General features: G+C 39.3%; 1 protein-coding gene across 4 annotated transcripts in view; it reads right to left on the minus strand.

Moving 5' to 3' along the window:
• Nucleotides 1-2,173: 2,173 nt before the first annotated feature.
• PARP8 (poly(ADP-ribose) polymerase family member 8) overlaps nt 2,174-27,187 on the minus strand; it is a 124,712-nt gene continuing 99,698 nt past the window's right edge. Inside the window, exons 16-28 of one of the 4 annotated variants that reach the window (XR_010069032.1) lie at nt 20,974-21,099; nt 19,374-19,439; nt 17,958-18,025; nt 17,550-17,598; nt 16,630-16,742; nt 16,391-16,463; nt 14,378-14,447; nt 12,451-12,527; nt 11,450-11,519; nt 9,422-9,506; nt 6,571-8,784; nt 5,909-5,956; nt 2,174-5,029 (exon numbers count right to left, since the gene is read on the minus strand). Coding sequence is in view for 1 of the 4 variants with exons in the window: in XM_063319701.1 (XP_063175771.1) it covers nt 8,682-8,784; nt 9,422-9,506; nt 11,450-11,519; nt 12,451-12,527; nt 14,378-14,447; nt 16,391-16,463; nt 16,630-16,742; nt 17,550-17,598; nt 17,958-18,025; nt 19,374-19,439; nt 20,974-21,099 (900 nt within the window). In the remaining 3 variants the exon portion in view is untranslated. Of the gene's footprint in view, nt 8,785-9,421; nt 9,507-11,449; nt 11,520-12,450; nt 12,528-14,377; nt 14,448-16,390; nt 16,464-16,629; nt 16,743-17,549; nt 17,599-17,957; nt 18,026-19,373; nt 19,440-20,973; nt 21,100-27,187 lie in introns of all 4 variants that reach the window. The other 3 variants (XR_010069033.1, XR_010069031.1, XM_063319701.1) reach the window with 3 other exon arrangements.

Below are 27,187 nucleotides of genomic sequence, written 5' to 3' on the forward strand. Positions count from 1 at the left end.
AGCAGGTTGAAGAAAACTAACATTATTTTTTTTTCTCATTTCTCCCAAACAATGGAAAGCTTTCTCTTTAAAGGTCACAAATTAGAATTGCTTTGCTGATGATAAGCTCTGGCTTTTGTTGAGCAAACCTTAAGCCAGGAGTTCCTGTATTTTTTTCCAGACTTGATCTCTGGAGACTTACGCTGCTCTCGCTTCTGCAGCAGTCACTGTTCCTGCTGCTAGTGTTATTCCCACTGCTTCAGCATTTTCCAAAATGCCAGTTTTCTTGAACTGGCTGAAATCCAATAGCTGACGCCTTGAACAGGGGCTCGCTACATTCAGTGCTGCAACTAAAACGGTCTTATGCCCCGTTCAGAGGCTTCAATTTCTGTGTGTTGAATTACACTTCTCTCTCTCGAATGTGAATGGAAAATGTTTGCCACATTTAAGAAAATCATCCTGAGGGAGCTATTATGTGGCCTAATAAAAAATGCCAATTTAAAATCTATGGGTTTTGGTGGTTTTTTTGTTTTGTTTTTGTTTCTTTTCTTTTCACGTGCTGTTCCTTTTTCACCTGTTTTGACACTAGGCTTTTGCAAGGCAATGAGCCCTGAAGTAAGACTTTGTTATATTCCTTAAGAATTCTCTTTAATAACTAAAGAGCTTGCACTGTGATGAGAGCTGGAGAATACTAAAGTTGTGGCCCTTGGTTACTCTTTGCTTCATTCATTTAATGCAGCTCTATTTAAGCAGCCTCCCTGTATTTCAGGTGGACAAATCCCTCTTGGAGAGGGCCCAGGCTGTGTGACTTGTGAAAACAATATTTGCTGCAATCTGCATTGCACAGTAATTCACAAAAAAGTACTTGGTCAAGCATGCAAACTTAGTTTAATGAATACAGCACATACTTTCTCCAATGGCCATATTTTCTTAGAAGATTTTCTGCTCTTCCTCCTTTCAAAAAGGCAATAGAATCATAGAATCATAGAATTGCTGAGGTTGGAAGGGACCTTTAAGAACACTGAGTCCAACCTTTAACCTACCCTGACAAAAGGCACTTCTAAACCATGTCCCCAAGTACCACATCTACCCTTTTTTTAAACACCTCCAGGGATGGTGAATCCACCACCTCCCTGGGCAGCCTATTCCAATGTTTAATAACCCTTTCAGTGAAAAAATGTTTCCTAATATCCAATCTAAACCTCCCCTAACGTAACTTGAACCCGTTCCCTCCCGTCCTGTCACTTGTCACCAGGGAGAAGAGGTCAGCCCCCATCTCTCTACAACCTCCTTTCAGGTAGTTGTAGAGGGTGATGAGGTCTCCCCTCAGCCTCCTCTTCTCCAGGCTAAACAACCCCAGCTCCCTCAGTCGTTCTTCACAAGGTTTGTCCTCCAGACCCCTCACCAGCTTTGTACCCCTTCTCTGGACACGCTCCAACACCTCAATGTCCTTCTTGAAGTGAGGGGCCCAACACTGAACGCAGTACTCGAGGTGGGGCCTCACCAGTGCCGAGTACAGGGGGATGATCACTTCCCTAGTCCGGCTCACCGCACTGTTCCTGATAAAGGCTAGGATGTGGACTTGAAAGCAGCTCTGGTCCATTGCAATAATTTTGTATTGCTGTCAATTAATGTTTGGATTGTTAACCTCCAAGGTCCCACACTGAAGTGTTCAACAGGTGAATACAATATGCCATAAACTTTCTCAATGGAAAACTGACTATTGATGCATATTGAAAGAGCTTTGAATGCAGCGGCTTGGAAATGGAGTAGCAATCAAGCCAAAGCTGGTGGTATAAATCCTGTCCCTCCTGCTATCTGTGGGTACTGGTTTTAGTGAAGTCTGAGATTTCACCATGGATTCAGCTCCTGTTTTGCGAGTCTGGAAGTTACTGTTTCCTCCAACTTTAAGGTCCCCAAAATACAGAATATCTCTGCCAGTTTAGAATTCAAGCTCCAGCCTATACACTCCAATCAAAGGCAAATTATCAGTCATTTAGAGTAGCAATGATGTATTTTTTCCTCTCTCGCATAGTTGTATTTGTATAAAATATTTAACAGCATTCAAAATAATAGTACCACCTTGACTTTTCCAATCCAAAATCCACAATAAAAAAATAATAAATTTAACAAAGCAAGAGCTAAAATTTTCAAAAGATACAAGTTAATATCCACCCATATAATTAAAATGAGCTCATACGCAGTGAAAAAAAATAGTACACTCACTGAATTAATAACCAGTCCCACAAATGTCTGTATATTTTATGAGCTGCAGATGTGCATTTATACTTTAAACATACCCACATTAAAGTACTACATGGTTTGTCATATATTTGCTGTGTTTTCATGACAAAAACAGGTCTACACAAAAATGGAGGACTACTTTAAAAGCAATTATAAAATGCATCTTGATACATCCTTATGCATTTTATATGACATTGTACATACAAAATACTGCTTTAATTCCAGTATCTCTATTTTGAACCAGATGTGTAACCCATTCAGATAAACATAGCATGGAAAGCTGGTTTTATTGTTCATCTAAGTGTTTTAAAATTATCACTGCAGGAAAATTGTACTAATTTTTTTTTTAAAAGCATGGCATAACCTTTAGATGTCATTGAGATTAGCAAAAGTCAAGAATCTCCTTCAGACGCAGTTTCATTCTTAGATGACTGTTTTAACTTTGAACAGTGCTCTCAAAATAGTGCCCAAATGCACAGTACTTGTTGAACAAATTCTGATTTATTGAAAGTAAACGTTTACATTGGCTACAATGTTATAACTGTTACAAAGCTGGATAAAAGAGGCTTAAATAGCAATAGAAAGCAAGTGCAGTAAAAAGTGAATAGAGAAAATATTTGGCCTTAGTGATCTTCTGGCAGTATTTACATTATGTACATTTTGTTAAATATTTGTAGTAACTCTAAGGCACCATAGGCTAAATAGCAGGCTGCAGTACTATTTTGTGCACAGAATTTAATAAATTTATTTGGAGAAAAAAAGGCTGTAGAGTTAAAAGAAACATAGGCATATTTTATGTTTACATAAAGGAGTGGCTGCTTCTTAAAATTCAAAGATACAATACATACTGGGTAAACTAAAAAATTATTTTTAGAACATTAAATTATATTGAACGTCTGTATATAACGACTATTTTTACTGACTTGCTGGTAAATGTTTAATGTAATCTATTCTTCAACAGGTTTTTCACACACTAGATATGTTCATCTAAAAACTACTTGACAAAAGTCTTACAACTAGTATGTATACAAATCCCCAATGCAACGTGAAATGGGTAGTAATTTACATCGTAGCTGTTCTGCGGCGGACTGAAACTCGGCAGGAGCCACGCCATCAAAATACTGGGGAACAGCAGCTGCAGGCACTGGGTTCCCCCCGCTCCTGCTGGTGGCCGCTGCTGCAGCCAGTGAGCCCGGCTGCGGGACCGCCACCCCGGGAGAGACAGAGGGGGTCAGCGCTTCCAGACCCGGCCGTCCCAAACCCCCGTCTGGAGTCAAACTGCTGGAGACATCCTCGCGCGTTTTATATGACACCGCGCCCGCAGAACGCCGCTCTGCTTTGAGTAAATCTTCCCATTTTTATTTATCCCCTTCTGAAGCACAAGTGTCCATGCACTCCTGAGTGCTTTAAGCAATAAATTTGATTATTATCATAGGCCTGACTGACTGGGCTCAAGATCCTTTCAGAACCACTTTCAGTGCTACATGTATCTTAATCGCTCTCCAAACAACAGAACCAGCTCTGTTTAGTCAACAGGCTCGTTTTTCACCTTGAGGTAGCGTTTGTAACGAAGAAATTGCGCAGGACACCAGATTAACGCCTCAGTTTTGCGAATACAGCGTGGCAAGACCCTACGTGCCCCCAGAGAAAAGTGGATGCCTGGTGGGGGCTGCCATAGTGTGGGGGCTGCCGCGATGCTGCCGGCGCCATGGCCACAGCGCCGGCAGATGGCAGAGGAACCATACATGGCAAGGCTGGGCCCAGCTGTCCGTCTCTCCCCCTCAGCCTCGCCACCAGGGCTGCCATCCGGCCATAGAATCGTAGAACAGTTTGGGCTGGAAGCGCTTGAAGATCATTGAGATCCAACCCCCCTGCCCTGGGCAGGGACACCTCCCACTAGACCAGGCTGCTCAAAGCCCCATCCAGCCTGGCCTTGAACACCTCCAGGGATGGGGCATCCACAACTTCTCTGGGCAACTCGTTCCAGTGTCTCACCACCCTCACAGTAAAGAATTTCTTCTTAGTATCTTATCTAAGTTTCACCCAGCCACGGTGCAGATGAGTCCTGCCAGCTCCTGCCCAGGCCTACAGGCCATGCAATGTGTGGGTGTCTACACGCTGACCCCATGGCCACAGGCCTTCACCTCAGTGGCTTCTGAAAAACTTACCACGAGAGCGAGGAGCGACTAGCACAAAAACCACCCACATCTGTTTGAGGGCTGACACCCAGCACCTCCCATGGGTGCTCAGCACAAGGCGGGATCGGGCCCCAAACCTATCTGCTGTGAAAATGCTAAGATTACAGCGTGCTTCTGCTCCCGTAGCATCACCTCCTGCTTGGTCGTGGCTCATAGTTTCTGTTATCTGACTTACGTTTTCTAGAGCCAAGAAGAAATCCATATAAATTAATACAGTGCTTAAGTAACTAGATACTGTTTTTATATTTGTTTAGTTTTTTTTTTTAGGTGTGTCTTTTTAAATCATGAATCTTTTCATTCCGTTGTCCCTTTTCGTTTTTTTTTTTTTTTTTTTCCGCACTTTGTACTCATCTGTGTTGGAAGTATGCTAATTGCTTCCACAGTAGTAAGTGGTTTACAAGCAAAGTGTAATTGATCTAAGCACAAAGTCTTCATTTGGAGTGATCTTATATTTGTATTAACAAAAGCATAATCTTAGCATTATTCATCAGATGCATTTTTAGTACCAACAGCTATAATATTAAAATTATACATCATCAATAACAGTTTTTCAAGGGCTGCAGAGGAAAAATATAAGCATAAACAGTCCCGGTGTCATTGGCTAGTTCCTGTAAAAGATTAAGCAGAACATTACACAAACTGGCCATTTTATGGTAAGTAATATGCAACCAAAGACTCAGGTTATCAAAACAGTGTAGCACTGCTGAAGAAAACAGACAAAAGATAACTCAAATTGCTTAACCCCTTGAATGCTAAATATCTGCCTGAATCTCAGTAAAGGTTTAAAAACCTCTTTTTGGATTTCTTTCTCAATGTTTAAAATATTCAGAAGTATAAATATGTCAATTCATAATTAGGGTGCAACATTAAGCTATTAACATAATTTTCCCATCAAGGTTTCCCCATTTGAGGGCTTGTAATTTGTTGTGGGATGTAGGAACAAGTTAAAAATTCTTTCCCAAGAATTCCTTCGGTTGCTCTGTGCTGGACATGGTCACAGCTAGATAGGTATGGCTTCATAGACATTTCTAGCAAGAGAGATAGAAGAGCTAGGGCGTCTATTTTCTTTGATTATAAGCTATCTGTGAAAACCTACAGCTTTATAGAGGGAGATACAAAGATTGCTCTATCACCAATACATGCGCATGATAACAGACAAAAGGAAATGCAAGGGCTTTGGGGATAACACAAGGTCCTTGCTTAGATGGGCCTGGCTTTTTATTTTTCATTCCCTGGAATCCTTGTGAATGCAAGTATTTGGAAGAATTTGGCAATATGCAACTTCTGCCCCTGGATAAAACCTTTAAAGAAAATCTCATCCTTGAGTTTTTTTCATTCCAGTTCTTGGTGATAAAGTCTTTGTTTCAGCTGTGAAGTTTGCTATAGACAGGCTATTTACTGTTGAGTAACAGATCCCCAAAGACCTCCCTCTTTACCCTCACCTTTTAAAAATTATGAGAACTAGTACTTTGTTAAACAATGCTCACCTGCAGATAATTTAACACCTTAGAAGAAGCTTCTCGTTAATATATTGGCTAAAGAAAAAAGTGACTGAGTTACTGTGCAGCAAGTGAACTGTGGTTTAATTCAACTGATGTTTGTGTGTCACTGGGCTTGTGTCCTTGCACTGTCCCCTAGAACGTGACACCTTCCCAAGTGTCCCTGGGCATGAAGCTGCCCCATACCTCTGTGAGCTGTGTTTCCCCATGCTGCAGCTTCATTCTCACAGTTCCTTTTCCTGCCATGCAGTGTGTGGGACCTGAGCTGCTCATGCCACTTGTTAGTAATTCTGTGGCTCCTCATTTTTTATTTTTTGTTTTGTTCTTTCCTACCAGCAAACCCCTTGTCCCTTCAGAACTACCTTTCTCCCTGAGAGGTTTTGCCCTCTCCCACCGCTATGTAACATCTGTGCTTGTCACACTCTGCCTTTTACTCTTAGCTACCCTCCTTCTCCCCAGTACGTAAGCCCATCACCTCACCGCTCCCTGAAGTGGGCACCTTACAACAGCAAGGCCCCCATATACCTCAGAGCCCTGCTTTCCTCCACACTGTCCCTTCCTGCTGCTCATCCATCTCAAACAAATCTCTGAGCAGCCTTAAAATTTGGTACAGATGTATTTTCCCTCCCCCTTCCGGTGGTTATACTTACGATGGCACTGGGCATGGCCAGTATCATGACCCCACTGTGCAACCCAAGGCTGACTCGCTGCCATAGCTACATTTCAGGTTTCTTCCTCCAAGGGGTTCACTTGTGACCCTGCTGCAGCTTGAAGGGACAGGGAAGATGACTGCTTACTTGGCTTCTCCAGCTGACTCATGGTCATCTTTCTTTTCTCCTATTTTTTTGAGGAGGCCTCCCAGAGTGGTGGACTATCAGCCCAGCAAGTAAATGTAGGATATCTTTGTGGATTTGCTTCCCAGTTTCTTTTTGTTATGCAAAACATAGTGATTGAGACACATATGGCAGGACAAATTACAGAGAGATGGTCATTCCAGGGTTTCAGCTCCACTTCTGAATTATGCTGATTTTGTGCAGCTGCACAACGTAAGGCAGTCCTTACGCAGATAGACAAATTTCAGGAATCCTCTTTGTTTCAAGAAGTTAACCTGCGTCCCAACACAAAAGATAACAATTAGAGTAGTGATTCTCAAATTAGGGGCCCACCAAATGGAGATGAAATTCAACAGAATCTCAACAGCAAAATGTGGATTTGCAAACAGGATTGACTTTACAAGTCTAGATATGAACCCGGAAAAACTGAAGGCCCCAGCAGATAAGTCTGTAATGCTAAAATACACCTCCAAGTATGCACTCCTAGGCCCAGTAACACTATTTTACTTGTAGGGCGCTTCAATTGCAGCAAGTAATAACGGAATGTAGCTTGAACTAGAAAGAAGGAATCACCCATTACAGCATTTCTAATGCAGTTCTGTTTAAAAGAAGCAAACCCACCCGTGCTCTGTTATGCTGTCACTTGGTGCTTCAGTATGTTTATTATGAAAATAACATAATAGAGGATTTGGTCTATTTTTGCTTTCTGAGGTGGCTTGTAATAGTTGCACAAATAGGTAAGTTGAACTGCTCTCCGTACTCAAGGGTGTCACTGATGCTCCAGGATAGCCACTGTGAGGCACCAAGGGCACTCACTAGGGCGCAGGATATGCTTTATGCCTTGGAGATTGGGCCCCTTCCAACCTCTGTCGCCATCATGCTCACTTGGAAAAAACAGTTCTTAATTTAAAGGACAGAGAGATCTGAATTGGTTTGTTTTCCCTCAGGAATAAATTAATAAAAATATTTCACAAAGAGAAAATCAGTAAAATTTTGCATTTGTTTGTATTTTCTGATGTACCAACAATCAACTCAATCATGTAAAAGTCTTAATTCAGCACATACTTTTATGTGGCTAGATTTAACCACAGAGCAGTTTCACTGAAGTTAAGATGAAAACATTAAAGAACCTTGTTGATCTAAAGAAAATGTAAAATCTAGTATACAAAACCCAAGTTTGACAAAAGGAAGTTAACAGCTTCAGGATTTCCAGATGCTTGCTAGGCTCGTATAATTAAAAAATGCAACTGAGCTGCTTAATGGATAAGACAGTGTTTCCAGAGAAGATAAAGAAAACTAAATATACACGATCACATTCACTACTTTTTGCTTTGTTTCACTCATTAAATAGAAAATGTCTTGTTGTTTTAACCTTTGACTCTAAATCCTAGCTGCATTTGTGTAAAATAAAATGAATCAAAGATAGCTGCAAGTAACCAATCTCTTTAACTTGACATGTTCCAGACAACCTGTTTTTGTGTTTAAATATGAGAATATTTTACTTATTGCAAAGTATCCTGCATAATACAGGTGCTCCGCTATAAAATCTTCTCGCCTATAATTCAGTCATTCTAAATTTAAAATACCAGTATACAGTACTAAAACCTCCAATTGAAGTTTAATATAAAAATATCAGCACAAAACTCCTTTTTAAAGTCTGTTTATTGTGAGCAACCCAAATGCCTGTTTAATTATTATTAGTTGTAGTATATTAATAGACTTTGCACCCCTACAGTTGCTAATTCATACCATCTCAGGTATTTTGATGAGATAAGAAATACTAAGTAAGAAAACAGTAAGTATTCAAAGGGTTAATTTGCTTAGAATAATAATAATAAATTAGTTTTTCACGTCTTCTTCAGTTCAAAATCCAGCTTTGAGACTGAGGAAGGCTTCCAAATCACATCAATTAAATAAGAGTGGTCCTTTTAACCAGTAGCAGTTTGATTGCCAATGACTCGAAGAATCTCTTTATGAATGCTTGGTTCCTGTGTATTTATACTTGTATCACCCACTTGACCATCTTCATAACTAAAAGAAAAGGTACAGAAAATAAAATCAAATTAGTGTATTATTAATCTAACTAAAAACATCCAAAACTCCATTTCATTCAATAATCGAGAGTGCTCATTCCATATGTTAACATGTTTCTATTAAAATGCTCTCCTGCACTTCACCATGACATGCAGATCCTAAATTCTAGAGAGCAAAGTGTGGTAAAGCTGCCATTGTCATTGAAACTCCGAGGCTGAATAAGCTGCTAGGACCCCAAGGGGACAAGCCATAGGTGAGAGGGGAAATGCTCACATCATAGACAGGAAGCCTTCAATGAATTCCCCATCTTAAAACATACGGCCAAATAGATATGATATTTTATGATACATGGATAGACTTACTGTAACATGAGGTAATGCTATACAGTGGGAAAAATCAGTAACTCTCCATTAATTTATCCTGTAACAAAACATCTACTAAACCTTTGTCACTTGCTTACCCATACATTTCCTAACAAAAGTAAGTACAGAGAAAGATAAAAAAATGAAGTAGCACTGAAAGGAATTAGGAAGAAACGTCTATTATCTACTTCAGTTTCAACTGTTGGAGCGAACATGGGGAAAAAGGTCTAGGATGAAAAGAAGTTGAATGTCAAGAGAAGCTTTGTACTCACACAAAGAAAAATCTTGTACACACATGATCCGTATTGGGAACTACCCATATCTCTCCATGTTTGTGCAGATCGGATGAGGTTATCACTATGAGGGAAAGTGTAAGTTTCATAGTGATGAAATCATGCCTGGAAAATAACGCTTTAAAATATTTGCTTTTTTATACACTTCAAACAGTCTTCTGTGAATGTGTTGTTTTCCACTGCATGTCTGTGGTGTGGCGCTGACTGAGTTCGCTTCTAGTACAAACAGGGAGATGAACTTCATTCTTGTTTCCAAAATATGTTACGTTTTCCAGAAAACACAGATACTTGTCTTATGGGAGCCAGTTGTTAGTTGCAATGAAAAATGAAAAGTATATTTATCAAAAACTGATTTTAAATGGCCACAGGGCTGCTAAGGAGGATGTTTAGAAAACAGTAACGTAGGATGCGTGGGAATGGTTCAAAGCTGCATGAGGGGAGGTTCAGAGTGGACATTAGGGAGCATTTCTTTACCAAGAGGGTGGTCAAACACTGCAACAGGCTTCCTAGAGAGGTGGTCAATGCCGCAAGCCTGTCAGTGTTTAAGAGGCATTTGGATAATGCCCTTAATAACATGCTTTAACCTTTGGTCAGCCCTGAATTCGTCAGGCAGTTGGACTAGATGATTGTTGTAGGTGTCTTCCAACTGAAATAGTCTATTCTATTCTATTCTATTCTATTCTATTCTATTCTATTCTATTCTATTCTATTCTATTCTATTCTATTCTATTCATAGAATCATAGAATGTTTCAGATTAGAAGGGACCTTAAAGATCACCTAGTTCTGTTCTGTTCTATTCTATTACTACCATGAGTAAATGCATATTCAATTTTCATACCATTTCTTCCATGAATTGTAATTTTTAACAAATATTTATATCCTGTAATTAATTTTATCTAAAATCTATATTAACCATCTCCCCATAACACTTCTTTCCACAGAAAAATGAAGTGAACATGAAGTAAAATATACTAAATATTTTAAATTCACCTTTATAAAATCAATAATCCATTAATAAGCATGAAGAAAAAATTACATGGATGAAAAAGTCCCTGTGAAAGATGTGATTTATATTTAGGAACTTCAGGCATTAAAGGCCAAGTAAATTCTAGTAAACCCTAGATTCATTTCATATCTTTTTCTGAAAGTTTTAGAATGAAATTTGTGTATTTTTCTGTCCAGATCAAATTGCATTTTCATGTCGACTGGCATCTCTTCAATCACATTAAATATTTCACTTGAACAGTCTCAAGTATATATATATAAATATATATACAGAAGTAGCATACATAGCTTAAAGCTTCCATTTTGAACTAAATTCTACTGTCTGTCTTAATTGTTACTTTTAAAAATAAACAAATGCTCCAAATGAAGGGCAAACTGAGTTTCATATAATCTCTTTTTTTTTTGGCCAATGACACTAAATTTCTGGTACAATTCTCATTCAAATTTCATAATTCTTTGGTCTCAAACCTTTCCGATGTTTCATTAGTTATTAGAAGACTAGCTAAATCTTTCAAGAATGACTGTACTCATATGCACTGGATTTTAACTTCACAAGATTTCTGAAACAGTCAGAGAGAACAGACTAGCTACCAGATGAAGAGTATACTTGCTTGAACAGTGAAAAATCATTTGGAAATTCAATAGGAAAGCTGTTTTTTTCTGACTTTTAGGTGTTTAATGCATTTGTAAAGAGCTTGCAAGAAATCAGTGTTTCAAATAAAGGCTATCTTCAAATAAAGATTATCTTGATGGCTCAGGAATACAGTCACATTTCAAAGACACATCAGATGATCAATCAAGCATGTGTTACAGGTTTTGTTCGACGAGGGAAATGTTCTGAACTGAAATATAAAGGTCAGCTATTACACAAGTACTCGTATGCCTACCAGTAGTCTCTTTACCTAAAACCAACCAATACTGGAACTAAAGGTCTCACTGATTTGCATCCAGTAACACAGTATCTATGACTAAAACACTTTTTTCAAGGGCTTTCAGCTTACCTTCACATAAGGCTATGCATTTTAAGTTACGGCTTTGCAAAAATTGTGACTGTTGTCCTTTCTTCTGTGACTGAGATGTAAAAACATGAGAAAACGTAATTAGTGCAGTAAGACAAACTGAGCAAAGAAGTAACGAAGGAGAGGGCTGCTATTTTCAGTGCTTTATTAGTAAACAAAGATAGGGGCAGTCTTTCTAAAAAAAATCTATTTTATTTCTAAATTTAATAGAAAACCTAAAAACATTTATACTATTTGCTTGGATTATTGTAGGAGGGATTTAAACTCCTTTATCCAGAAAGAAAAGTTCCCAATTTTTACAGAATGAATAATATTATTAGAAATATCAGTGTTACCAATAAACAAATTGTAGCCAAAAAAAAAAAAAAGGTGAACATGATCACCAATTCTTTGGACACTACCCTGATATTTTACTGGCCTTCCCATTTCTGACAGTTTCTGCTGTTATATACCAGTCTCTCTCTGAAGCCAGATTATTCTGCAGTTTCTACGTGTTAACTATGGAGACAGATGTAAGATTTCTTTCTCATAACTTAGCTGCACACATAAATGCTATGAGTTTGCTTTACATAAAGTATTGTAATGCTTTAACATGTAAAAACCATGAAAAAGAAAAACTGCTATATATGAAATGATATTCATTTTCCAGAAATAAGCACTCTCAGTTCTTTTTGCATCATTATTCCGCAAGTCTAGAACTCAGAAAGCAAGGGCTTGCTAAAAGTCATAATGCAACCGGTCTTTCATTTTCATTCTCTTCCTAGATTATTCTGCTTGTAAAAAAAGGGCATGAGACCTGCAGTGTACTCCATAAATTGTTACGAAAAGCAGTTGTATTCGATGTTTTCGGTCTCTGAAGTTGTTGATTTCATTCAATAAAATAAAACCGTTAGCTTTCACAGAGGGAATACTACCTGCTTTTCAGCTATCAAGTTCCCAAACATAAAATCATAAATCTTATAGAGATGACTGATGTACTATACCTGTGATGTACTACTGCTCTTACTGCCTGAGGCTGGTTCATCTTTAGCTGACACCTTCTGCTGCTTCTTATTCATCCCTAAGAATATTAAAAATCATTTAAGATACCCTGGCATATAAATACCATAGTAAGCAAAGTTACATATGGAGAATGAAACAGGTAGCACAGTGGGAATCACAGTCCTTTGCATTGCACCCAAAAAGCTTGTTAACTTTGTCATAGAGTATCTCAATTTAAACCTGCAAATGACCAGTGCATCTGTATGTATGGCAAAGACCTCAGGAAAGTCAAGTTAGCATTAAGCAGGTCCAAAGACAAATAAACATAAGCTTAAATGCCACTGAATTCAGCTCAGGAACGCTCTTAGGTGGTTGCTTAACAGAGTTGCATGTCAGCATGTCTTGAGTCTAAGTGACTCTACTCAGGCTGAAGTAACACAGTCTGATTTACTGTGTGTGGGATAGTAAAATCATGAGAGAAAGAACTTTAGATATCAATCTTTAACACTTTATTTAGAATCATTAAAGGTCTAATTAATTTTTAGGAGTAGTTAATTTTTTTAAAGTTTTAAAGCCTACCTTGGTTTAATTAATTTACTACATGTAACAGTATTAAATTATTTGTCAGCCACACTGGGTTCAATTTCCACCTCAGAAATCTAAACACCATGTTTGTGCCTCAGGTCTCTCTCATATTCCTCATGTTGGTTTACGTAAAATTCCCGTATTGTATGCTACTGCAGGCTTCCTTGCCTTTCCACTATCTCGTTCGTATTTCTTGGCAGTTCACAAACACAGACTGAATTATGGGGAAGTTTAACTCTTTGAAGGAACAGCGAGTGTAGGACTCCATGGTTTTTACTGGCATCAAGTATTACATATTTCATAGGAACGTAGCCTCCTTTCTAGAGGAGACTGTATGGAAGGGACCAAGAAAGTCAGAGAGATGAGAAAAAACACACTGGAGTTGACAAAGCAGTGTTGTCCAAAAAGAAGGGCATTTTGTTAGATAATGATACTGCAACCTGCACTTTTAGTCAGTCCTGAAAAGCTTCCATACTCGTGTAATCTCTGAAAAGCTAAAAGTGCATGTGGAGATTATTGATATTGAAATTAAATAAATAGTAGTAAAAAATGCTGAGCATTTAAGATGAATTGTGACATTAACTAAAAATACTGAAAATCAGAAAGCATAACAAAAACTCTCAGAATTATCTACATGCACACAAATACACATTCAACTATACCAGCACTTTTATATCTGAGGAAATGGTAAATACAGCATACCTAAAGGAAAAAGTAAAAAATCTCTTAAGTTTCTTAATGTACATGTAGGTATATCTTGTTTCTATTATGTTTCTATTTAGGATTTAATTCTTATATGGAGAAATCTGCACAACTCACTTTTGGATTTGCTAGTGGGACAATTTAAGTTCCCTCCCCTTCTTACGCTAAAATAAACACGCTGTTCTGTACTTTCTGTGTAATCCTGACATGGTGATTTTGGGAATACTCTTAAATATACAGAGTTGAACATGTCTATTGATGAATATTTGTTTCGTCGGATCAGGTTGTAAAAGCCCATGGATCCGTAGATAATGTTGGATGGATTTAGGCAGATATTGACAAAAAATCACAAACATAAGGTTGCATTTCCACTGCATAATCAAGACCTGCTCCATTACACACAGCATCCAGCATTAGCAACTATTTACTTCAAGCAGAGTTTCAAGATACTCAGCACACTGGAAAATAAGGACAGGTACTTAATAAGGGAATTTATATTTTCTCTTTTTTGAATAAATTAAATCTTGATCAACAAAGATAAAATTTAATACAGTGTTGTCAACAGTGAAGCTGGTAAGAAAAGCAGTAGACTAAGATACCCCCGTATGTTTCTCCAACTTTAGAGTGATTTATAAATATCACCTGAGTAACCAAATGATATGCTTGACAATGGACTAAGGTAGATTCCACTTCCAAACATTGCACCATGGAGCTGAAAAAGAGCGCAGTGATTGTTTAACATTAATTTGGTTATCTGGACACAATAACAATGATAGGCATAGGTCATAATGTAGATAAGCATCTGCCCTACTGCATGAATTTATTGCCTGGTAATAAGTAGTGTTCCAAGAAGTCTTTAAGTATATTCTGGAAACTATGTCCAAATGCCCAAACATAATTTTACATCAGATTTATATATAAAATAGCATCTTCAGTTTTTAAATCTAACATTACTATGGCGGATGCCTACAGAAGGTGCTTCTGTACATGGCCAAATACACCTCAGCCTTAGTAAGGCTGCGCAGCCTCAGCACGTGTGCAGGAAGCGCAGCCTGAGCCAACCTCCGTGAATCAACAGCAGAAACAGCTGCTTTCACTTTCTTTAAGGTAAGAAATGAAGAGATGGTGATCACACTGGTCATACGCTATAGAAAAATTTAGTGACTATCTCAGCCTGAGTACTGGAGGAATGGCTTACAATCTAGCTTTTGCCTGAGCCAATTCAGACACGCACATTACATCACTGCAGAACTGAGCTTTAGCCACAAAGCCACCAGCTGTCTGAAAAGAACAGAGGAAAGGGAAGACTCTTCTTCACCAATATCACTGTTCCATGTCATGAAGCTTGGGCTAAACAACAGAAGTGAGCACTTTTTATTAGCCCTGCAGTCATTTTCTTGTCTGGAAAGGGGGAAGTATGGGCTTCACTTCTCCACCAGGGACCAACTGCTTTATGTGGAAAAGCCTTTAAAGAAATACATACCAAGTAGTTGCTGGAGCACAAATGAGAACCCAGAGTATATCCTACCCAGGTAGATGTTATGACCACTGGGCTTCAGAGTCATGCTCATCCTTATTTCTTTCCTGTGGCCCAGTGACATTTACATTGTCTCTGCAATGTGCCAGAGCTCTCACAGGAATGTGCAAACATGCTTTCACTCCTCCAGATCCCACAACGTTGTATACAATCCTTGGTGAGTACATATTTTTCCTGACTGGTACTAATTTAAACAGGATGAACTGGGCTCAGGATATGCCTTAGGTGTATAAGAGAATTAAAAATGACGACTTGTATAAAATAGGGCTTTACTGCTTCCTCCTACTTCCAGTATCTCAACCCTCAACAAAAAAGTAAGCATAAACAAAGGGGTTTACTTTGGTGAATTTTGGTATGTAAATCCTGCTTTCCTGGGGAATTATCTTCCAAAGATACTAATAAAACCACTCAAACCACTAAGAGGAACAGCAGAGATTTCCATTTCCTTTTTTTTTCAGTGCCTTCTGTACCCTGATCCTTAGTCAACACCCTGGGATCCTCCTCCAAGGTACCATGGATTCAGCTCTGGGGAAGAGCTGTCAAAGCCACGATGCTAAAATACTCTGAGTTACAGCTCCCCAGTCGCTTTGGTACTGCCTACTTCGTTCTGCAATAGTGGTCTCCAGATCATTCAGTCTGAGAAAACGAACCAAGGTTTGGAATAGCTCCCTCCTGGCCAGTACACTCATCTTTCCATTCTCAAGGAAACCAGAAGAGAAGTTAAGATGCTGCAAACCCAGTTCCTGTAAATCTAGTAGGCTTTTGGATCCTGTAATATGGAGATAGTTTATGTAGCACCAAATTTTAATCCCAAGACTGCTTTTAAGCAGTACCGAGATAAACCTCCTGGAGGTGCTGCTCTGCAATGTAAAACTGAAACACTGATTCCGGCAATGGGATTTTCTAGCCATTTTAGCAGACGTATTATTTTATTTTAATGGCATCGGAAAAGTACTTTTTCCATGAAACAAGACAGTATTTGAAATCATAGAATCATAGAATCATCCCTTTTTTCCACCTATATGACTACCAGAACCACACCCCCTGAAAACTTGCCTAAGCTAGTATGTAATCAAGCACACACAGGTTAGCTGAAGTCAACTTAGTCTACTATTTACCTGCAGCCTTGTATTGGAAGCAACAACTAAGCCGTTCCTCAGGATGGAATGCCAATTTTCAATGTGTGAACCACTGAAAAAATGAAAGAGCAAGCATTAAAATCCACGGGGTAAAATGCAAAATGAAACCAGTAATCCTTTAAAACAATAAATTCACAGCTGTAAACCTCAAATGGCAAGAACAAAAAAATAGGATGGCATTTTGATAACCTTTGATTAATACAAATACATGTACTTACTGAAACGCAAAAGTACTTCCGTAGAGATTTTTAGCAGCTCGGAAATTGGATTCTTTGGCTGGTGGACTGCTGAGAAGCAGGAACTGGTGGGGAGTGTGCATAAACTTTAGTTGCTGTAAAATATAACAGTGCATAAATGAAAAGAAGTTGATTAACACAAAAGCATCCTATTTCCATAATGGTAGTTCTTAAGATACCACGCTGTTTCGCACAACACAGGGCTGTATAAAAATAACCTCATGAACTAAGTTGAAATTGGTCTCGTTACCTCAGTTTTTACCTGAAATCAAACAGTAAAAATGTCTTTCAGTTTATGAAACATATGCAAGTTTCTGAAACAAATTTCAGCCTAATATGGCTCTGCTAAAGTAATTAAATTGAACAATTTCATCATGGTATTCTGATCAGACCTGGCTTTGAATTCAGGTTCAGATTTGAAAGGCTGCAAAAAACCACATCCTTAATCAGGGGCACACACACTCAGAAATTAATTTCAGCACCACCCGTCTAAAATTCAAGAGCTATACTCTTTTTGAGGTGTACTCATTGTGGATCTCCTGGTACATCGTGTTGTGTGTACTGCTTTCTGTACAATTCTGTATCTCATACTCTATATGGTAAAAAACCAAACAGTTATTCTCACCCAATCTCAGATGGCTACAAGGGAGACACTTGTATTTGAGCTACTCACCTCAAATAAGCTTTTTCTGAGCACTATTCCTTTGACCTATTTTAGATATTCACAACAGGACTCTATGAGTCATGACCTGAAACTGCCTATTTCCGTCCCTTGTCCATTAATGGAGTCCATGTGATTATTTTGAATGTAGACACCTACGTTTGGCTAGGAGACTCACACCTAAAATGCTAATACAAGCCATGAGAAATGAGAAAATAGTAAAGAACCTGCAGACACTTACCCTATTCACCGGTAGCTTCACAATATGTGATCTATTACTAGAAATAACCCTAAAATAAGAAAAAGTTAGATGTATTAGACATTATAACCAAACAGAACTTTTCTTCTTAAAAATGTGTTATGAATGGCCACCACAAAGCACCCAGCTGCAGGTCTTTGAACCTATCAGATGGAAGTAGACCAAATCTTGACTAGGACATTAGATCAGAGGCTGTACAAATAAGCTGGAGTCTTTCCAGTGTTTTCAGAGGGCCCAGATGAGGTCCAGAAACAGTCCAGAAACACCTGCAGTTGCAAATGTCAACCCTGATGTTAATTCTTAGGGTGACCTTATACCAAATTACACTGGTGAAGTGATTATTCATTAAACTTGGTAATAATTATCATCTTATGTGAGTCAATTTTATACCATTGTAGAAGAGGATGTGCAAGCGGGTCTTGTTTATCCATCTGCTTCTTTATTTCCAAGTAAGGTGCCTAGAAAAGAGTAATTATGTTCTTTATTTCTAGTTGAAATCGTAAGGTTAAATTTTATATGTTACATTGCCCATGATTTCATCTATTAAAAGGAATACATGGGACTCATTATTAGGCTTAAATCACAGTTTTACTGACATTTAGTGTTGTACAGTTATAAATGTGTTTTGACAACAAGAAGAATTAATATAGCAATTATTTTCCCTGGAGTAAAATAATAAGCATATAATTAGCATAAAAATTAGTATATTATAGGAAACATTGGTGATCTCAGGGAGAACTACATAAGATATCTATTTATGTTCAGCTCTTGGATTAAGAAATTGGACTGGAAATTCACAAAATTAAGTTGCTCAAAATACCCCAAGATAATCCACTCTATTTTTTTTAACTGTTTCATGGTATAAACTGGTCAAGTAAAATACTGTATCAGTTTATAATCCCTTTGAAAACCATTTTTGATTTCAATCACAGTGTAAAACATCCCTTTAAAACTCTTCAGTCCAAGAATTATTTTACTATTAAAAAAAGGCAAAATGGTTGTTATTTTTCTTTTCTATTTAAAAGACATTATATCAGGTAACAGAAATACCTGATTTTTTAAATATTTACAAGACATTACCCTAAGTAACAAAAATATGTGAATTTTCATTTTTAATTTTTATTTTACTCCTCTCTATACACCTCATTCTTCATTCCAGAATCTAGAAGTATTTTAGGAATACATATAGAGTAAGATTTATAAACTGTTGTGTGCTGACATTTGTATAGCAGTTGGAAAAGCAAGGTACATGGGAGAGATTTCAATAATCAGTTATAATCAGCTGGGCTTTTGGGAAATGAAGTGTAATAATAAACGTAAGTATTGCTATCAGATTCTGTCCCAATGTGAATATTGAGAAATGATAAGGTAGTAATCCCAAGAGACCCAACCTTCCGCGTCCCCAACCATACTTAGTTCATCAAGTGTTTTGCTATAATAGAAATAAAGCTATCACTCGGAATGCTGTCACAAAATCAGTTTCTCTTGCTTTGGAAATGAAAGACCCAGTTTGGCTTTCATATTTCCAGAAATGCAGTAGTTGGTGATTATCAAATTACAGTGTCCCATTCTGATGTTATCTCTTATTTAAACTTCAAAAGATCTGAGTTCTGCTTCATCACTTTTATTTGACTGCCATTATGGATACTCTGGGTTTGTTATTTTTAACACACATTTTAATATTATTAGAGCTCTATAGGAAAGAGATGATACTATTGACTTCCCCACCCATCACGGGCAAGCAGTAGAAACATTTTCCTAGTTCTAGAAATAATGATTAAGTTAGGTAAAGATTTTTAAACTCACCTGTGTCATCTCTCTAATAGAAGTGATACTGTCCAATGCTTTCATGACACGGTCATAGTTCTTCTTCTGATGTAGCATAAAATTAGAAAATAAATTAAATAAATTAAATAAATTAAAAGAATATTAGTCTTTGGCTCTACAAAAAGCTGAATTTCTTGTGTATAAAACCAAAGCTAGGACGAATGTTCAGCAAACCAATCCTTTCAAGCGTTTCTTACCAATAGCCTCCTTCTACCTCGCACACAGACTAGTCCAGGAAAATTCCCTGAAAAAGTATTATCATGATGGTTTTTCTTTGAATTTCATTGGAATCTCCAACACACTGAAAAAATTAGCTCACTTTTTAAACAAATATTTTAACTAAATACAGATTCTGACAATTATTTGGATAACATGTCATTAAGTTAAATAATGCAGTGACCAACCAGATTTTAAATCAAATGCTAAATAAACAGACGTGTTTACTTTGCAAACAGCTCTATAAAATGTCAGAGATCCTTCAGTTGTTCCTCTGCCTCACTATGATCCTTGCCTATCTTCTGATGGGAACCACTACCAGACAGCTGCACATTTTCTGCATAGATGTGCTTAAGAGTCCATGCTTCACCATCTCCGCATGTCACATTGCCTTCACAAGCTTCACTGTTCCCCACCTTTAGGTCTTGCCAACTTCTGCCCAATGGCATTCACTTTGCCTATGCTGGCAAGAAGCTGGGAGGAGGCAGTGTGCGCCTTGCCAGCCCACGGGCTCTCTCCATTCCTCTTTCGCTATGACCCTCTTTCGTATTCCCTCGTCTGCTTCAAACTCCTGCCTTGCCCAGCCACCAGACTAGCTGTCTCCTTGTCAGCCCCTTTCCAAGCACCTCCTGGCAAGTCTTTCTTCCCACATGCTACAGTACATGCTTGCCCCTTCCAGAGGAAGAATCACTGCTAACTGGCCTTTGTTCGGAAAATGTGAAATGCATCCCAATACAGGACATCCAAAGTTCTCATGTGTGCCCTTGGGGATGGCTCAAGTGAGATGTAATATGCAATAGTTCACGGCCTCTCGAGGGCTTCCCTGAGAGGTGGTACTTCCAGGCTGAGAAGCAAGTAGTGCAAACACAATTCTTTATCTCAAAATTGATGCTTGTACAAAACTAAACTATTGTGTCAATATTTGATAAGATTACATTTAAGGACATAATTGCTTGCAAAGAGAAAATGAGATGACAGCAATAACCACTTTAAGAATAAAAAGATAGACTGGAAATCCCCCAGTTTACATGGTCTACACCTCCCAAAGGCCATCTTTATCTTTGTGTCCAATGTACACTGAGAGAAAGACGCTAAGAATATAAAATTTTGCATCTAGAACTTGTACCCTAAAAGAATTTATTGGTTTCAACATAACTTTGAACACAACTTCTAGTTTATACACAAATACCTTCTCAGCGACAATTAAAAAAGCTACAAAGTTCTGAAAATAGTCACATGTTTGTGCTATAGTCTAGAGATGTATCTTTTAGAGTAAAGGAGACTCCTCCAGAAGAAGGCTTTGCTTTGAAATCTCATGCATGACTAAAACCAAACTATGACATAATGAAGGGCAGCTACTTACCCTGGGGTTAAAGGCCAGCATCTGAGGATCATTAGGATCAACTACAGAAGGATATGGCTCAAAAATGACAACTTTCCTAGGTGACTCTAATGCAGACCGACACATGGATACTAGCAGATCAACCACCTAGGGATAAAGAAAAATATTTGTTCAATATATGTACTTTCATACTGTATCTTCCAGTTTGCTTTTTTTGCACATTATAGTAATACCCTATTTCATTGTTATCTATATAACCCAAACCGTGTTATCCACAGGACACAGTTTAGGACTGAAATTTTCCCACTGATCTCAAGAGGCTTCAGATTCAGCCCTGGTACATTATTCCATGCGCATAAGTAGCACCAGTACCTGGTCTGAAATGTATCATCACATCAAATACATTGCTTGCAGCCCTGCTTTCTCTTACGCATATAAGCTAATTCTTGGATTGAATTAATTCTCTAGGGAAATTAAATCATGCTGGACCTATGTATTTCTGTACAGTAGAATGCCAGTGAAAAATGTCGCTCAAGAACGAAGAAGTTTGTGAATCTGTACCACTGCCTGCTGTTCCCCTGAAGACTGTAATCATAGAAACACCTGTAAATATTGCTTCTGTTAAAAGACAGAACAGGGCAGTGATTTAACAGTCATCTGCACAGCTCACACTGGGAGATCCTCTTCCTTCCATCCTGTTGTACAAAACTACAAAGTGGCTTTGAATATCTATGATTTACAAGACTTCACTGTAAGATCATGCATGTAATGTGTACACAGGTATATATTCACATATGCACACACAGGCACATGTGTGCCCCTGTACTCGGCACTGGTGAGGCCTCACCAGAGTACTGTGTTCCGTTTTGGGCCCCTCACTACAGGAAAGACACTGAGGTTCTGGAGCGTGTCCAGAGAAGAGCAACGAAAGCTGGTGAGGGGTCTGGAGAACAAGCCTTATGAGGAGCAGCTGAGGGAACTGGGGTTCAGCCTGGAGAAAAGGAGGCTGAGGGGAGACCTTATTGCTCTCTGCAGCTACCTGAAAGGAGGGTGTAGCGAGGGGGAGGTCGGTCTTTTCTCCCAAGTAACAGGTGATAGGACAAGTGGAAATGGCCTCAAGTTGCACCAGGGGAGAGGTTTAGACTGGATATCAGGAAGAATTTTTATACTGAAAGGATTATCAAGCATTGGAACAGGCTGCCCATGGAACTGGCAGAATCGTCATCCCTGAAAGTATTTAAAAGACGTGTAGACGTAGTACTTAGTGATACGGTTTAGTGATGGTTTTTGTCAGTGTTAGGTTGATGGTTGGACTAGATGATCTGAAAGGTCCCTTCCAACCTAGGCAATTCTATGATTCTAATATTCTGTGACATACAACTTAGCAACAGATTTCTGTATAACTGTTTCAAAATTTGTAATTCAGAGATTAAAAATAGAATACAGCAATCACAAACCAGAGAGAAGGCAGATGTGAAAACTAAATCCAGTTCAAAATGAAATTCAAAGTAGCTACATAAAAATGTAGCTGCAAATTAGCTCATTTCCCCCTGTCTTTTCTGTGCCTCCTGAAAACATTCCTGTCTGAAAACAGACTTTTTGATGAAAGAAAGGAAAAGCTGAGATGAGTCGTACTTAGTAGGCACCCCTGGTTCCTCCCACAACTCCACACGAATCAAATCTCATCTCACAGCTCAAGCTGTTCTAGAAGTTTTTATGTATTTGCCATTGTGTCTGACCATTTGGAGGAAGAAAAAAAAGATGGCCCTTTAGAGAAGCAGAATGAAAATAAGAATCATGATGAAAGGGAAAACGAACTGCGCTGCAGTGAGTCATGCTGTTGCCATTCTCCTCCTCTGCTCCTTTAGCATGTATGAACAATCTTCTCCATCAGTTTAAAAATACTCTGTTAGTTCCAGTTACTAAATATCTCACATATATTGAAAAATGAAGTTATTTAAATGATGATCCCTTCCTCCATGGTGCTCTGATTACTTTCCAGTTCATAATACCTCCAAGTGTGATGAATGCTTCGAAATAGGGCACCTGCATTAGCATTTGCAAAGGAGACACAGCCAGGTCAGGCAACAGGCCTGCAACCATGTCAATGTATTACCATGAAATTGAGCCGAAGTTCATACACTCTGCTTCTCAGAAACACTTCATAGTCTCCAGTTGCAAAACACTACTAGGGAAGAGCTGTTTGAGCCCTCAGATCTCTTAGTGCAGTGACTCAAAGTTGTCTTTCTTTATGATTTGCATGATGGACTTTGTCTTAAAATTGGTACAATTCCTCTTAGAACATCATCCGAAAGCCCTCCTTTACACTGCCTGTTGACTCTGATTTTGTTTCTTACCATGATACCTGCATATTGCTCTGACATGGGGGAAAAGTGCACACATTAGGCTTAGTTAAATGCTCGGTTTCCCCTAAGATCATTGTTTTGAGCTGATGGAACATAGGGCAACTTAAACTGGGAGGCAAGTTTAATACAAACATTATAATACAAACTTGCGTATGTGTTCCTTGATAATAGAAAGTACTGTGGATCTAGTAAATGTCCTTATACCTGGGCCTGAACTCCTCTTCCTTAACAGTAGGTACTGAAGTACATAAGTAAGGATTAAAATATTTTCAAGAAGGAGAAGATGACACTTTCTGATGACAATTCCCTCCTATGACATCAGTCTCTCAGACAGTGCCTCTCCCTCTCCAGAGACTCTCCACAGGGAGTCTGGACTATCAACAAATCAGGCCTTTAACTTTCAGGCATTTTGACTACATAACTAAAATAAGCCAAGGTGAGTTTGTGCTTGAAAGTTTTATAAAGTACAATCGCTTCTCATTAAGGAAGAACCATCAGAATATTGTGAGTGACAAAGTAGGGTTGTATACCTTAGGAAACTAGCGGAAAGCATAGCAGGAAAAAACAGGATGTGATTTCTAATAATGGGAACCTATATTTAGACTCCTTCACTACACAAAATGATTTGGAGGAAGCTTCACCTGACAAAATGTAGTGATTCACAATGCGAACACCTACCTCTTACTAGTCAGCCTAGGCTCTCTTTATAATCAATGGAGAAAATAAACACTGTGCTGATAGTCTATGCTGTGATTCACACTATCCTAAACTAATGTCAAAAATAGCTCAGATGAATCAAACCCTAGAAGTGCTGAATTCTTTCTGCAAACAGGAAGGGAGCTCAACCAGATCGGATGTAGTGAGATAGATGCGATTCTATCACTAAAGTGGAACATAGCAAAATTTAGTCACCTAGGTCCAATGGGGCAATTGACCAAACCTCTTATCCAACTTAAGCACCGTTAAGCTTGTAATCACTTCAGTACTCTACAGCAAAGCTCTGCAGATTTGCACGTGCCTGCAACAGTGATACCTACATAAAACACAGACTGAGAGCTAATGAGGACCACCTCTTCTGTCAGATGTATTTAAAAAGAGAAGTGAGAGCTACTTGTTTGTACCTAATATACAATCTAAATGTAATGTACCATCTAAGTTTGTACCTAATTTTTCCTGAGTTTAGAAAAGCAGACTTCCAGCTCTTCAAGGAGTTAGTCAACAGGACTCCCTGGGAAACTGCCCTCCAGGATGCGGGAGCAGAACAGAGCTGGCAGATCTTTAAGGATGCTTTCCAAAAAGTACAAGATCTCTCAGACCCCAGGTGTAAGAAATCAGGAAAGGAAGGCAAGAGACCAGCATGGTTGAGTTGAGGCCTGCTGGTCAAACTTAAGAGCAAGAAGGAAATGCACATGGAGTGGAAGCAGGGACAGGTGTCCTGGGAAGAGTACAGGGACACTGCCTGGTTATGTAGAGATGGGGTCAGGAAGGCAAAGGTGCAGCTGGAGCTGAACTTGGCAAGGGACGCAAGGATTATTAAGGGCTTCTACAGGTATGTCAGCCAGAAAAAGAAGGTCAAAAAAGCATACAGCCCCTGATGAGCAAGACTGTTGGCAAACTTGTGACAACAAGCGAGGAGAAGGCTGAGGTACTAAACAACTTTTTTGCCTTAGTCTTCACTGGCAATCTCTCTTCCACACCTCTCGAGTGGATGGACTACAAGGCAGGGACTGGGGGAGCAAAGAAGATCTGCCACTGTAAGAAAAGATCATGTTTGCGACCACCTGAGGAACCTGAACATACAGAAATCTATGGGACCTGACGAGATGCATCCCAGAGTCCTGAGGGAACTGGCTGATGTAGTTGCCAAAGCCACTCTCCATGATAGTTGAAAAGTCATGGCAGTCAGGTGAAGTCCTGGTGACTGGAAAAAGAGGAACATTGCACCCTTTTTTACACATGGTAGAAAGGACGACTCTGGGAAGAACTGACGTGTCGGCCTCACCTCTGTGCCTGGGAAGATCATGGAACAGATCCTCCTAGAAGCTATGCTAAGGCACATGGAGGACACAGAATTGATTCAAAACGTCCATCACGGCTTCACTAAGGGCAAGTCCTACCTGACCAACCTCATGGCCTTCTATGATGGAGTGACTACATCAGTGGACAAGGGAAGAACTACAGATGTCGTCCATCTGGACTTCTGTAAGGCCTTTGACACATATCCTTCTCTCTAAATTGGAGAGATACAGACTTGATGGAGGGACTGCTCAGTGGATGATGAACTGGTTGGATGGCCGCATCCAGAGGGTAGGGGTCAATGGCTCAATGTCCAGAGATCAGTGACAAGTGCTGTCCCTCAGAGGTCCATAATGGGATCAGTAGTGTTCAAAATCTTCATCAGTGGCATAGACAGTGGGATCAAGTGCACCCTCAGCAAGTGTGCAGATAACGCTAAGCTGAGTGGTGCAGTTGACATGCCTGAGGGACAGGCTGCCATCCAGAGAGATCTGGCCAAGCTTGAGAAGTGGGCCTGTGTGAACCTCATGTCAACATGGCCAAGTGCAAGCTCCTGCACCTGGGTCAGGGCAACCCCCAGTATCAATCCAGGCTGCGGGATGAAGGGATTGAGAGTAGCCCTGCGAAGAAAGACTTGAGGGTACTGGTGGATGAAAAGCTGGACATGAGGCAAAAATGCATGCTTGCAGCACAGAAAGCCAACTGTATCCTGATCTGCATCAAAAGAAGCATGGCCAGCAGGTCAATGGAGGTGATTCTGACCCTCTGCTCTGGTGAGACTCTGCCTGGAGTAATGTGTCCAGCTTTGGAGTCTCCAGCATAGGAAAGACATGGACTTGTTGGAGCGAGTCCAGAGAAGGGCCACAAAAGTCATCAGAGGGATAGAGAACCTCTCCTACAAAGAATGGCCTGAGACAGTTGGGGTTGTTCAGCCTGGAGAAAAGAAGGCTCCAGGGAGACTTTATTGAAGCCTTTCAGTACTTAAAGGGGATCTACAGGAAAGACAGGAACAAACTTTTTAGCAGAGCCTGTTGTGACACGACAAGGGGTAATGGTTTTAAACTAAAAGAGGGCAGATTCAGACTAGATCTAAAGAAGAAATCTTTTACAACGAGGGTGGTGAAGCACTAGAAGATGTTGCCCAGAGAGGGGGTAGATGTCCCATTCCTGTAAACGTTCAAGGTCAGGATGGACGGGGCTCTGAGTAACCTGATCTAGGTGAAGACGTCCCTGTTCATTGCAGAGCACTGGACTAGATGACCTTTAAAGGTCCCTTCCAACCCAAACTGTTCTATGATTCTGTGATTTTAAATGTACGTGTAATGTACCATGTAAGTGCCTGAATTAAAAAAAATAAAATTCTAGCTCCCCAGAAACAAATAGCTGAGGTCTTCAGAGGACTTCAGGCTGAGGAAGAGGTGGGACTTCATCAGGACACCTCACTCCATTTCTGACAAGCTTACACAGGCATCACAGCATTTGGTATCTTAGACGTTGCAAATACAGCCATCTAACGTTCTTCAGACATCACAGGAAGAGCTGATGTTCAGATCCTGCAATTGCATTCTCAAGTGAGGAAGCTGATGTACATTACTGCAAGTTTCTTCCTTTGAGGATATGCCCATGGTGGGTATTCAGGCACTTAGTCGAATAGCTTCTTTCCAGTTGCTAGAGTCACTAATGCTAGCTAAAGTTAACTGAACTGAACACTTGCTCTTCCAAAAAAACCATGTTGCTTACTACATAAATGCAGTGAGTGACATATATGTAGGAAATCAGAGAGGAATGCACTTTTCTGTAAGATGTGTAAACTTTTAACTTAAGATCTTAAAAGGATCTTAAACATAATACCT

This window comes from Chroicocephalus ridibundus, chromosome Z (genome assembly GCF_963924245.1).
Source record: "Chroicocephalus ridibundus chromosome Z, bChrRid1.1, whole genome shotgun sequence".
Classification (NCBI taxonomy): domain Eukaryota; kingdom Metazoa; phylum Chordata; class Aves; order Charadriiformes; family Laridae; genus Chroicocephalus; species Chroicocephalus ridibundus.